Source organism: Zootoca vivipara, chromosome 10, assembly GCF_963506605.1.
Source record: "Zootoca vivipara chromosome 10, rZooViv1.1, whole genome shotgun sequence".
In the NCBI taxonomy this organism is placed as follows: domain Eukaryota; kingdom Metazoa; phylum Chordata; class Lepidosauria; order Squamata; family Lacertidae; genus Zootoca; species Zootoca vivipara.
The window spans coordinates 39,258,639-39,272,131 of record NC_083285.1 but is presented as its reverse complement, the minus strand read 5'-3'; the positions used below and the strand labels follow the sequence as shown (position 1 = coordinate 39,272,131).

Below are 13,493 nucleotides of genomic sequence, written 5' to 3'. Positions count from 1 at the left end.
TAAATAGGGACCGCTCAGGCGGGAAAGAAAACGGCATTTCCGTGCGCTGCTCTGGTTCGCCAGAAGCAGCTTTGTCATGCTGGCCACATGACTCGGAAGCTGTCTGCGGACAAACGCCGGCTTCCTCGGCCTATAGAGCGAGATGAGCGCCGCAACCTCAGAGTCGGACATGACTGGACCTGATGGTCAGCAGGGGCCCCTTTACCTTTACGATTGCTAATTCCGCCTGAAAGCAACCTTGAAATCACACAGAGACTGGATAATGCAAAAGATTTTATTTTTAAATTAAGGTAAGTAAACTGAAGAAACCGGCTTTGCTGAATAGACGCTTGACTCTCAGAACCGAGCGAGTACATCCTTTCCCGCTACAGTACCAACCACGAGGCAGGCTTGGACTACACTTCCCAGCGTCCATTGCTTCTGGGTCCTCACATTCAGGATTCGTCAAGGCAGCCTTACCTGGTTGTCATTGTGTCTGAAGCATTACGTTAGCACAGATTACGACTTTGTTCTGCCGCATAACAAGAGGAATAGCGGCTGTCGTCTGAGGGAGCCTTCTGAGAATCTGCAGCGGGGTCCCTCTAGCCTAAAAAACTGACGCTTCTATCCCGGCGTTACTTTGGGCGCCTCTGCTGCTTTCGGGGCCTCTCGTCGACGACGGCGCTTTAGGAAACGTCACGCCGTGCCGGTTTTCCAAAATGGCCGCGGTGTCGGCGATAGTTCGCGCCCTAGGGGCCGCTCCTGCCTATCGGGGAGCTCCGGTCTCTCTCACCTTTCCTTCGTAGGCTTGTTGGGCCGAGGCGCCCAAGAATTCTGCGATACTCCAAACTGGCCTTCGCTTGCATTCAAAATAAAATTAGAAATGAAGCCAAGCAAGGTATGTCAACGCAATCTCTTCCCTCCCTAATCCCCACCAAGACTTAAAATACGTAGGCTCCAAGAACAGGAAACGCCTCGGCAAGGGGAGATTTCGAGGCAGTTTATGTGCTGGAAACAAGCTGCTGGGATGCCAAGAACTCGCTCCGACAACAACGTTGGGTAAACACGAATTGTTTCCAAGTGAGGGGTTGCGGGGGCTGCAACCAGCTAAAAGGCTTCCGCCATATTTTAGTATAGATCAAATGCTAGCAATTCAGTTTTTGACACGGGAGCTATGTGCAAATTGCTGGGGGCGGTTTTAGACTAATGTTTTGTATTGTGAATTAGATGTTATGAGTGCTTGTTATGAATTTTATAAGGCGCTTTAAATTCCAATTTTACAGGTGAAACTCGGAAAATTAGAATATCGTTGAAAAGTGCATTTATTTCAGTAATGCAACTTATTTTTAATTTTTCTTTTAATTTTTACAAATGCTTTCTTTTGGAAATTCCACAGTAATAAAACAAATACTTACAATAATACAAAAATAAACATCGCTATTGCATTTCATTAATTGTTGTTGTCGTTTAGTCGTGTCCGACTCTTCGTGACCCCATGGACCATAGCATGCCAGGCACTCCTGTCTTGCACTGCCTCCCGCAGTTTGGTCATTAATTACATTCCATTTATAATTGACCCACCTAACGACAAATAATTACAACAAATAAAGGCTTGACATATCTTGCTTTGGATGTCATACATACACCTATCTCATATATTGGTTTCACCTTTTGTTGCATTACTGAAATAAATGCGCTTTTCAACGATATTCTAATTTTCCGAGTTTCACCTGTATTTGATTCCATTTTTAATCTAGGCCATCTTGGAATAGCATTACTCAAGAATTGTGGCAGATTTACTAAAACATTGACTGGTCAGAAAATGGCACACACACAAAGCTTATTTCTGCAGTCCTTTGAGCTGTGAATTTAACACTGCCTTTGGTTTATGTTTATGTTTTAATTTTTGGATTACTTTGTTACTCTGCTGGATGCATTGATAAGTCATCTTGGGAATTTTCCACATTGAAGTGTGTTATATACAAGGGTTAAAATAAAGACGATGATTCTAATATTCTCTAAAGTTCACTTATGGATTTCAAATGTGTCCTTCCAACCATGTGGAATAAAAGCAGTACAATGTTGTACAATCAGTGCAGTGGGCCCAACCCTCGACAAAGCTTAGACAATGCACTTCTTGAACTTCAGCTACATGACTCTCTGGTTCAGCAAGCATTTTAAAGCAGTGGTTGAGTTTATAATTTCTTATTTTTTAAATATATGATTTTTTAAAATGTCATTGAACAGAAATTCTAATGATTAAACTATATTTTAAATAAAAAATCATGTCTACTCAAAAGTCTTAATGATTTCAGTGGTGCTAAGTCACACATAATTGGTTATTGGCTAGGAGCCTGAGTGTATTTATTAATTAAGCTTGTTCAGATTCTATATTGACGGAGTCACAATAGAAAAGCCTTTGCTTAATGGCAAGAAAGAAAAGTGGTTATTTCTGGGGAACTTTATTTAGGTGCTTAAAAACTGTGTACCTATTCAATTGGTTGATGTGTCATGTCAACATCACACACAAAATGTAAATTCTTTTAGGCAGCACTATACAATAAAATAGAAGATTTAAACCAGTGCAAAGTTTATTAGAACTTCAGGTCCCTACATTTCAGGAGGCTTTCATTGAAAAGCAGTTAAAAACCTGATGGCCTTGCCACTTCTCTGGCTGTATAGTTAACTCGTATATCCTTTATAACCAAAGCTGCTGTTCCAGTCATTATACACTAGCAATATTTATTAGAAAGACATTGGCTCTGCATTAATCACCTCACATAGGAACATCAGAAGCAGATGTCCTGCACAACCCTCAGTGGGTTACAACAGCATTAAAACCTCCAATCAAGGCTTTGAAGCAGGAACAGCCAAGTCAGAGTGACTTCACCAGTAAGCCAAATATATTGTCATCAAGAAGCAGGCTCTATTCAAGTATGTTACCATAAGACATGCACGTCAAAGGCCTTCTTAAAATGAAGAGCTTTATTTATCACCTGATGCTCTGGTAGTCCTAGCTTTGCTTTTCTCATTAGTGGTCCACATACATAGTCCTATGCCATAGGAATGTTTTTATTGTGTATTGTGATTGTGTCTTTGTGTGCCTTTTGCACTGTTGCCCAATGTTCTATATTTTCCACTACAATGCAGTCAAAGACCAAAAACTGAATGGCCATTGTCTATGTTTGCACTCCTATCCAATGCCCAAGGAAGTATTATCTACTTCAAGATGTGAATCTCTTCCTCCTTATACAGAAAGTCAACAAAAGTTGTTGAGTTTTGAGGTGTCATTCATATCTACAGCAGCTTTCATTAGAATTTTGTTCTGTAGAGGGAAAAAAGGCTATAGTCCATCTACGTTTCTAAGTTAAAAACAAACTGAAGTCACATGTTTTCATGGAAGACAGCAAGATTAAGAAGGGTAGCTAACAAGGTTTGTTTGCTCTCTAAACACTGCAGACTTACTAACCCCAGTTATTAGTGTGTTCTGCAAGTACAGTGGCTCACTGAATTTTCCAGGGCAAATAGTTCCAAGATATTCAGGAAGACCCATTGGAGGCAGCCTGATGGCTATATAGATTCGATTCTTACCCTTGCCCTAGCTTTATTCATCTTCCTCATCAGTATGTGACCTTTAAAAGCCAAGGGCATGAATTTCCTCCACTGTCAGAAACACCTCCATCCAAATGGGGAAAAGGAACAAGAGGGATTCAGTAAAATGACTGCAAGCTTTCATAATATCATTCCTCTCCACCTCTCAAATCGCTACTGGTTTCTTCTAGACTGAAGTTCTTCAAAGTTTCTTCTTGCATCTGCTTTAAACACAAGGCCTGTCTTAAATTTCTTTTAGGGTAGCAGATTCTTCCTAGGCTCTTGTACCCAGTTCTGCTAGGTGGAAAGATCAGAACCACAAGAGTTTGTTGACAGGGCCATGGTATGCAAATATTCTGTGTTGATGACATCACACTGGATGTTCCCACTCGTCTTCTACTTCAGAAGTAGGGCAAAGTAGAAATAGAAACACAAAGCTTCCATTCTGCAGTTGCTTTCTAAGGAGAGAAAAATGCACACAGTGGCTTTTCCAATCTGGTAAATGCCCATTTTGTGGAAGTCTCCCCCTTTGGCTAACTGTTTGTCCACCAGGATAGGAGACCCAGACCAGGTTCACTGATAGATCCCTGCACAGAGAAAGAATATATGTTAGAATTTAGCACATGAAAATCTGGATTATCCATTTAATCTGCAGTATTCTCTGAATTCTGTGTTTTTCAGAGGTCACTTAGAGATCCTCATACCCTTTCCTCACAATTATAAATGGCTGAAAGAATAAGGTCTACATCCTATCACCAAGGATGTGACTACTTTTAGGTAGTGAAAGGATATTTCAAAAGCCTATGTAGAAAGGTAAAGGTAAAGGGAACCCTGACCATTTGGTCCAGTCGTGACTGACTCTGGGGTTGCGCGCTCATCTCGCATTATTGGCCGAGGGAGCCGGCGTATAGCTTCCAGGTCATGTGGCCAGCATGACAAAGCCACTTCTGGCAAACCAGAGCAGCACATGGAAACGCCATTTACCTTCCCGCTATAGCGGTTCTTATTTATCTACTTGCATTTTGATGTGCTTTCGAACTGCTAGGTTGGCAGGAGCCGGGACCAAGCAACGGGAGCTCACCCCGTCACAGGGATTCGAACCGCCGACCTTCTGATCAGCAAGCCCTAGGCTCAGTGGTTTAGCCCACAGCGCCACCTGGGTCCCTTTTATGTAGAAAGGAGTAGTGTTAAATAGTTACCACTAGTGTGTAGGGGGCTTCCTTCTTCTGCACCTCCTCTGTGGCACTAGAGGTGGAGGGCTCTGCAGAGCTTGGGCCTGTTGGGGATGTGTCAATGAAAGTTTCATCAACCACACGGAAACGGATTTCCTCTCCTGTATCCATATACAGGTCATGGGCTCCTTCTTCAGTCTCATATTCCCAAACCCATACTTGTTCTGCTTCATCACTGGGCACATAGAAAGTTAAGGCAACAGTGGGATAAGAAGGCATAGAAGTTTAAATTGAAGTATGAAATCCCTTTTCTGAGATTTGGCTCTCACAGCTTTTTAACTAAGTACAAGTAAAATAAGCATGCTAAATTAGATCACTCTACAGCAATGGAAAATTTTCTGATGCAAATTATTCTAAATGCATTCTGGAAAATACATTTCACTGTCCCCTGTGCAAGGTTTTCTCACAGAACACAGACCATGCTAGATCTGCTAATAAATGTCTCTTACGTTATGAAGCAAGAAAATTGAATTCAATCCAGCAACTAACCACAGGGCTCAGGATGGAAACAAATCAGACGTTTGACTTGGACTGCCGCTTCCCAAACCTCAAGTGATCTCTTCCTATTAATGCCCTTCACACCATGCCCTCAACCCAACTAATCTGAGTTGTATCCAATGTGCAAGTGGAAGGCAGCTTTGTGCAATGGATCTTTTCCTCTTCCCCAACAGTTTCCACAAAGCTTCCCTACAGTCTGGGGGCCCTACCAAAAACTGAAGGCTGTGTCCATCCATGGCTACAGAGTTTGTGCCTGGGGAGGTTGCCCAAGATTAGGCGGAGGAATCTTGTGCCCTGCAAGCCTGACCTTTTACACCTGCCGCACCAGATGACACAGTTCACAATGATAATTCCTCTCTAAATGAGCTTGGGGGGGGCAGTGAGGGATGAGGGTAAATGAAAGATCCATTGTGAAAGTGTTGGATACATCCAGTTGTTCAAAAATTACATTGAGGTTTTCCTGAGCTGTGGAATACTGAATGTTAATATTAAAGGTAAAGGTACCCCTGACCATTAGGTCCAGTCACGGACGACTCTGGGGTTGCGGCACTAATCTCGCTCCATAGGCCTAGGAAGCCGGTGTTTATCCGCAGACAGCAGCATGACTAAGTCGCTTCTGGCGAACCAGAGCAACGCACGGAAACGCCATTTACCTTCCTGCCGGAGCAGTACCTATTTATCTACTTGCACTTGAAGTGCTTTCGAACTGCTTGGTGGGCAAGAGCTGGGACCAAACAACGGGAGCTCACCCCATCGCAGGCATTAGAACCGCTGACCTTCTGATCGGCAAGCCCTCGGCTCTGTTTTAGACCACAGCGCCACCCACGTCCCTAATGTTAATATTAGTCTAGCATTAAGTAACACAATCTACTGGAACGTTTTGCAACATACTCATAGGGGTTTTTGCATTAAGTAAAAATAGACTCCATCCGAAGGGAAGTAGATTTCATATTATACATCTTTAGACATCCAGCATCATGGAACTGTTTAGAGGATACAACTTGGCAGGTTGCTGTAGGGATTCTGGAGGAATGATGATGTCATCAAAGAACCCAAGTGAAACTACAAAAAAGAAGTTCAGATTAATAAAGAAGCAAGATGGATGCAATGTGACTCCTAGAATTTAAGCTTTCCCCATGCCATCACCTAGTGGCATGTCCAATAAGGAATCTGAACCTATGTCCAGCATTCTTTCCGCTATACTGTAAATTTAATAAATGCAGAATTGGAACACCCATCAGGACTATAAAGGAGAACAACTTTAAGCCTCAAATATGTTTTTCCACCTTTCATTCTATATTCTTATTTTTATTTATTTTTCAGAAAAGAAACTGAAGTTCAGTTCTTTTGGCTATGTTTTGCTGCTATTAAGGAGTGATTCCAAACATCTTAACCATAATAACGTCAAACTTTATTAATAGAACAGTCTTTCTTTTGAGATATCTGCTGGTTATCTTGGTATAATATTCCATAATTCTAGACACCCACTGCAGTCCTACACACAATATTCCTGTGATTATTTGGTGAATTACTAGTAAAAGTTAAAATTTACCCCGAACTCCTTCCAGACTGCAGCCTTTTATTACTCCAACCAGAATTTCATCCAGAAAGGGGTGAAACACAACATACCGAAAATGCACTGAAAAAGAAAAAGAAACAACACAATATGCTGCTTGAACAAGTCACGATTCCCTCCCTCCCTATGGATTGCTAAAATAGCAATCCAATACTAGCATTTTGCTATTTACTAGTTTCTGAAAAAACTTGGATAAATAATGAATGGGCTGAGCAGGCTCAAATATCACCATACAGTGGTATTCCCATTTCAAGCCAAAACCTCCTAAGTTTCAGTGACTGTTCCTACAATCACCAAAGCAAGTGTGGCAAAATGTTTGTAGTTGTTTAACAGAAGCATACTGACCTTGAGCCAGACATCTTGGAGAGTGAAGTCAAATGGGCCTTAGAAAGCACTGCTAATAACAAGGCCAGTGGAAGTGATGATATTCCAGCTGAACTATTTAAAATTTTAAAAGATGATGCTGTTAAGGTGCTACACCCAATATGCCAGCAAGTTTGGAAAACTCAGCAATGGCCAGAGGATTGGAGAAGATCAGTCTACATCCCAATTCCAAAGAAGGGCAGTGCCAAAGAATGCTCCAACTACCGCACAATTGCGCTCATTTCACACGCTAGCAAGGTTATGCTTAAAATTCTACAAGGCAGGCTTAGGCAGTATGTGGACCGAGAACTCCCAGAAGTGCAAGCTGGATTTCGAAAGGGCAGAGGAACCAGAGACCAAATAGCAAACATGCGCTGGATTATGGAGAAAGCTAGAGAGTTCCAGAAAAACGTCTACTTCTGCTTCATTGACTATGCAAAAGCCTTTGACTGTGTCGACCACAGCAAACTATGGCAAGTTCTTAAAGAAATGGGAGTGCCTGATCACCTCATCTGTCTCCTGAGAAATCTCTATGTGGGACAAGAAGCTACAGTTAGAACTGGATATGGAACAACTGATTGGTTCAAAATTGGGAAAGGAGTACGACAAGGTTGTATATTGTCTCCCTGCTTATTTAACTTATATGCAGAATTCATCATGCGAAAGGCTGGACTAGATGAATCCCAAGCCGGAATTAAGATTGCCGGAAGAAATATCAACAACCTCAGATATGCAGATGACACAACCTTGATGGCAGAAAGCGAGGAGGAATTAAAGAACCTTTTAATGAGGGTGAAAGAGGAGAGCGCAAAATATGGTCTGAAGCTCAACATCAAAAAAACCAAGATCATGGCCACTGGTCCCATCACCTCCTGGCAAATAGAAGGGGAAGAAATGGAGGCAGTGAGAGATTTTACTTTCTTGGGCTCCTTGATCACTGCAGATGGTGACAGCAGTCACGAAATTAAAAGACGCCTGCTTCTTGGGAGAAAAGCAATGACAAACCTAGACAGCATCTTAAAAAGCAGAGACATCACCTTGCCGACAAAGGTCCGTATAGTTAAAGCTATGGTTTTCCCAGTAGTGATGTATGGAAGTGAGAGCTGGACCATAAAGAAGGCTGATCGCCGAAGAATTGATGCTTTTGAATTATGGTGCTGGAGGAGACTCTTGAGAGTCCCATGGACTGCAAGAAGATCAAACCTATCCATTCTTAAGGAAATCAGCCCTGAGTGCTCCCTGGAAGGACAGATCGTGAAGCTCAGGCTCCAATACTTTGGCCACCTCATGAGAAGAGAAGAATCCTTGGAAAAGACCCTGATGTTGGGAAAGATTGAGGGCACTAGGAGAAGGGGACGACAGAGGACAAGATGGTTGGACAGTGTTCTCGAAGCTACGAACATGAGTTTGACCAAATTGCGGGAGGCAGTGCAAGACAGGAGTGCCTGGCGTGCTATGGTCCATGGGGTCACGAAGAGTCGGACACGACTAAACGACTAAACAACAACAACAACAGAAGCATAAGGGTTTTGTCTCTTTAAATATAGGACATGGGCTCCAATGGGAAGGTGTAAAATGCTGTATTAAATGCAGGGCAGAACCAAAAGACCCAAAACCATGATACTGGCAAAGCATGGGTGGGTGGAGTTGGCCCTTGCTTCTGACTTTCTCTACTTGACAAAATCCAGTATCTTCACTCAGACATGCACACAGCTGGAGACACTCATGTTTAGGGGACTAAGCATTTCAAAAGCCATGATCACACATCATTAATTGCACCTCTCCAGCTCTCAAAAACTGTCTGAGAAATCCTAAGGAAAACTAAGCTTTCAATCTATGCTTCTATGTCATTGCTCTAATGATGTGCATCAGTCCAGTTTCTGGGCAGCTGTGTCAGCTTTTTGAGATTCTGCAAGCCTGGCAGACTGAAAATAGACTTGTTTTGATCGGTAACTAGAGCAAATAGGACAGTGCTGAGTGAACTGCAGCAGTAAGGGAAATGAAGATTAGAGTAGCCCTGTTTGCACCCAAGTGGTCTTTTAGATTTGTCTTGTCAGATATTAGATACAAAATAAATGAAGGTCAAGACACCAGCAGTTTCTAGAGTGAACAACTGAAATACACACTGGGGAAAAAGTCTGTCAGTACCTTTCATTTTCCGTAAGAAACTTATGAATAAAAAAATAGCAAAACAAGTCAAGGGAAAGGATAAGAACAAGTGTCATTTATGCAGGAGCATAAAGGTACATATTATGCACATTGCAAGTAATATACTGTCACCATTCCATGACTGATAAATCCATCAGCATTCTAAAGTAGAAAAGTGTGATAAGTTGAGAATTTAAGACAGGGATCACCAACCTTTTTGGACCAATTGGCACATTTTGAATTTTGAGAGCCCTGTTGGCACTAGTTACAAAATGGTTGCCATGGAGGGACACGGCATAATACAACATGGCTGCCATGTGGTGCGTGGGTAATACATGCCCCTGGCAGCCTCATGTTTGCTATTGGAAATCAACTATGTCTTGCTAGACCTGATAGTTGAGACGCAGCTTTTAAAGGCACAAGGACCCTGCTTTTTCAAATGTGAATCTGAAAACAAAGCCTAGGCCACATCCGGTACCCACTTACTTGGGATTGTCCCAAACGTAAACTTGCTTCCAAAGTTGGCATATATAGCGTGGTACTGCAAGCTATTTATACCATGATTTTTAATGTGTGCCTGCACATCAGATCCTACACAGGAGATAATGTATGTCTAAGCAATAAGCGTGACCAATTAAGTGACCACCTGTCAAAGTGGCTCATGGAGGGCTGCTCACTTCTGGATCTAGTCCAAGCATCCCCAAACTGTGGCCCTCCAGATGTTTTGGCCTACAACTCCCATGATCCTTAGCTAACAGGACCAGTGGTCAGGGATGATGGGAATTGTAGTCCAAAACATCTGGAGGGCCGAAGTTTGGGGATGCCTGATCTAGTCCTTCTGCTGAAGTTGCTCCCCAACCATGCCATAGGTCAGCATATCATACTGTATTTCTAATTCTCCAACCTAGAACATCAATATGTAAACATGTAGAACAAGCCTACTTCCTTGAGAATATTAGCAATAGGTAAGAAAATGTGGTACTGCAGCATAACTAGCGTGTCACCATAACTCTCCTAAGGGATAGCAAGTTCTAAGGATTAAACGAAGTGAAAGGGACTTCCTCTGATTTCTGCCTATGAAGCAGTTCCCAAATGTATTTGCTACAGAAAGTATCTGCTGCTTTACTAGCAAAACGTAGATTCCCACATGAAGAAAATAGAGATCTTAAAGTACTGTAGTGCTGTCTACTCATGTTCATATTGCTGTAGGTACCTCTCTTAAATTTTGTGGTTGTCAACTCTCCTACCAATCCAAAGTGCTCATATTAAGAATAATAAGAGACAAACCTTTTGTATGTGATGCACCATCTCCTGGGAATATGTAGGAATCTTCCAGTTTTGTGATGTCGTAAAGGCAGATGCAGAGGCCAACATTATACACAACCTGTTTGGGGGTGGGGAAAACAAAATCCAGAGAGCAATAAATTCCAGCAACTAGAGGAAATGTGTTAAGCCTTCCTGAAACAACATGCCAGAGTTTATGCACAAGGAAAGGTGTGCAGATGAACCAAACTGGTGAACTGATTCAAAATAACTGTTTAGCAGAAAATTATATGTGCCGGCCTCAGCTGGCAAAAGCAGTAGAGAAAGATGACAGATAGCTAAGAAGAAATTGGAGTGCATTTCCTAAACAAATGCTCCACTTCTAGTTTCTACTTATTTTTTTTTATCTCCCATTTACATTCCAGTCTTATACTACATTGCATCTCACTTGGATACTGAATTTAGACTGGTCAAAATCTGGTAGAGCTATTTTTCCAGTTGTGCAAACTACTGTAGCCACTGCAATTACACCAGTTAAGTACCGTATGTGATTTTGCATCATGCCTAGTCTTACATATGACATTATACTGTTTATTACGGTAGCACTAAGCCACAGATGCTATTTTCAGTCAACAAACGGGCCTGCTTCTAAAAATCTTCACATTTACAATACAGTTGTTTTCCAATAAAAACCTCTAGTCAGTCATGGCCTACAACACTTAACCTTTACCTTATTGGCTAACTTCTTATTCAACTCTTCAGTGATAGCATCATTAAGCTTCCTTTCAAACTGCCATGGAGGAATCCGCACAGTATCAGTCATCTCCACTAACACAAACATGGTGGCCAACAAAAGTAAAGTTCCTGAAAGAGGAAAAAAGAAGAGTCAGCAAGACAATGTTCTTTTCTGCAATGATGGTTGTGACAGCAGGTGGTGACAGGAGGGGAAAAGAGGCTGAAGTTATTTTTGTGACTCTGGTGGGTCTTGTTCCATTGACCTAATCTGGTGTGCATTTCAATTCCTTGTAAAAATCAATGGTTATTAAAGAAAAGAATTTTGTAACCATTCTGAGGAAGCTAATTTGATTATGAATTGTATCATCAGATTTTACATTAGTTATTCTTAATACATTTTTCATTTGTCCATTTTCCAACCTTATTTGCTGGAAAATGTCTACCGGTACTATCTGCAGTGTGCTGTGAAACATACTATTTATCATAAAATAAGCCATGTTTTGTTACTTTAGGACACTTAATACCATTTTCTTAACATATGAACTCAGAAAGTGGTACAGTATATCAAACTGTCATAATTTAATAGGCTAACATACATTCAATTATGCTGAGAATTAAAATGGCAAACACAGAACTCATATTTAAAGTACTAGGGCACATTAAAAGCTTTCCCAAAAAGTAAGGTTTTAAAATATGCTCTAAAGATTATGAGGCATTCAAAAACTCCTGGAGGAAGAGTTTCACAGGACAGAACCAGAACAGATTGTGTGAATGATAACTTTGAACTTGGTTTCATATCAGGATTTCTTTTTAAGACCAAAATTAAAGTAACCGCAATAAAAGCCTTGAAGCTAGTGCGGGGGGGGGGGAGTGTGCTGGTGTAAGGCTTGGTCTTGGATTAATGACCTATTTTATTAAGCAGAATTGTTATGTCCAAACTGGCCCTTGGAATCTCTTAAGATTATTTAATGACCATCAATTTGATAGAAAAACATTTAGGTAAAAAAAGAAGAATCATAGAATTCTGAGGTTAAACATTGGCGTGTTCTGGGGATGCACTCCTATATCTCACAGGGCCATGCACCAAATTCAAGTGCATCTATTTTATTTGCCCTACAACATGCTCAGTTCTAAAACCAGCATGTTTCCATGCTTGGGAGTACTGGACTAGGACTCTGGAGCCCTAGGTTCAAATCCTACTGAGACATGCAACTCACCAGATAATCATGGACCCCTCAATCATTCTTAGCCTACCACCTTCACAGAGTTCCTGCGAGGATGTGGGTGGGGGTGGGAAAGAGGGAATATCCAACTACCGACTGAGCATCGTGCACGTTTGGTTTTCCATTTCGTTGCACAGCACTGATTTGCAGAGTAGCAACCTCGCTGTCGTAAAGCTAGAAACACCTACGGCCTGAACCCATTTACTCTAAAAATGCACCTTTTGCACTACAGAAACGTAATCTGCCAGAGAGAATTTTCTCATGAAATGAGATTAAATGCTTAGCACATAAAAAACGCTAAGCAGAAGAATGGTGTGCGTGAAGGCTAAGGCTTACACGATCATGTGCATTAGGACGGCAGCCCGCTGAACCATGTGCGTGACCGGGACAAGAGCCGTCCTGGCTCTCCAGATCCTCCTTCCTATCTTCCCAGCCGCCCTGTTGTCAGAGGGATCCCCGGAACCCGCTAGCGGGCCGAGGCCTGAAAGGTCCCCTGGCATAGCTGCCAAGTTCTCCCTTTTTTTTAAGGGAAATTCCCTTATGCTGAATAGGCTTCCTCGCGAGAAAAGGGAAAACTTGGCAGCTATGTCCCCTGGAAGCCTCCGCTCTCTCGCAGCAGCCAAGCAGCCCTCGTGGCTCCACTCACCCGCCTCGCTATCGCGGCTCCACGGCGACCAGGTGCCCGACGGCAGCGGCAAGGGCAGCGCTCCTTCTACCAAAAGACGGAAGGTCACTGGCAACCGAGACCTTACACGGAAGACGGGGACGCCGTCACCTGCCCACGCGACGCAGACTTTTGCTAAAGGAAAATGCGGTTCAGCTTTTGCCCGACGGCACTTTATTCCGAGCGCGCATGCGCAAGAGCACATAGGGCGACGGGGAGGA

The 13,493-nt window shown here is 42.4% G+C and overlaps 1 protein-coding gene across 2 annotated transcripts; it reads right to left on the bottom strand.

Annotated features, from left to right (window-relative positions):
• Positions 1-943: 943 nt before the first annotated feature.
• On the bottom strand, positions 944-13,493 carry POLR3H (RNA polymerase III subunit H). Of its 2 annotated transcripts, XM_035128347.2 has the most exons (7): positions 13,255-13,474; positions 11,381-11,514; positions 10,675-10,771; positions 6,853-6,939; positions 6,299-6,362; positions 4,770-4,977; positions 944-4,157 (listed from the first exon to the last, which is right to left on the bottom strand). In XM_035128347.2, the coding sequence occupies exons 2-7, from the start codon at positions 11,489-11,491 to the stop codon at positions 4,104-4,106; spliced, it is 621 nt and encodes a 206-aa protein (XP_034984238.1). In that variant the 5' UTR covers positions 11,492-11,514; positions 13,255-13,474; the 3' UTR covers positions 944-4,103. The 2 variants fall into 2 exon arrangements, with proteins under 2 accessions (XP_034984238.1, XP_060135710.1); XM_060279727.1 differs by having other exon boundaries at positions 944-4,977; positions 13,255-13,493.

What these genes read in the sequence shown, in the direction of transcription:
- POLR3H (XM_060279727.1), bottom strand. Translation starts at nt 13,477, where the DNA reads ATGTGCTCTTGCGCATGCGCGCTCGGAATAAAGTGCCGTCGGGCAAAA. An exon ending in GAGCCGCGATAGCGAGGCGG is followed by an intron (nt 11,515 to 13,254) that starts GTGAGTGGAGCC and finishes TTCCTCTTTCAG; the next exon opens with GAACTTTACTTTTGTTGGCC. An exon ending in CAGTCTGGAAGGAGTTCGGG is followed by an intron (nt 6,363 to 6,852) that starts GTAAATTTTAAC and finishes TCTTTTTTGTAG; the next exon opens with TTTCACTTGGGTTCTTTGAT.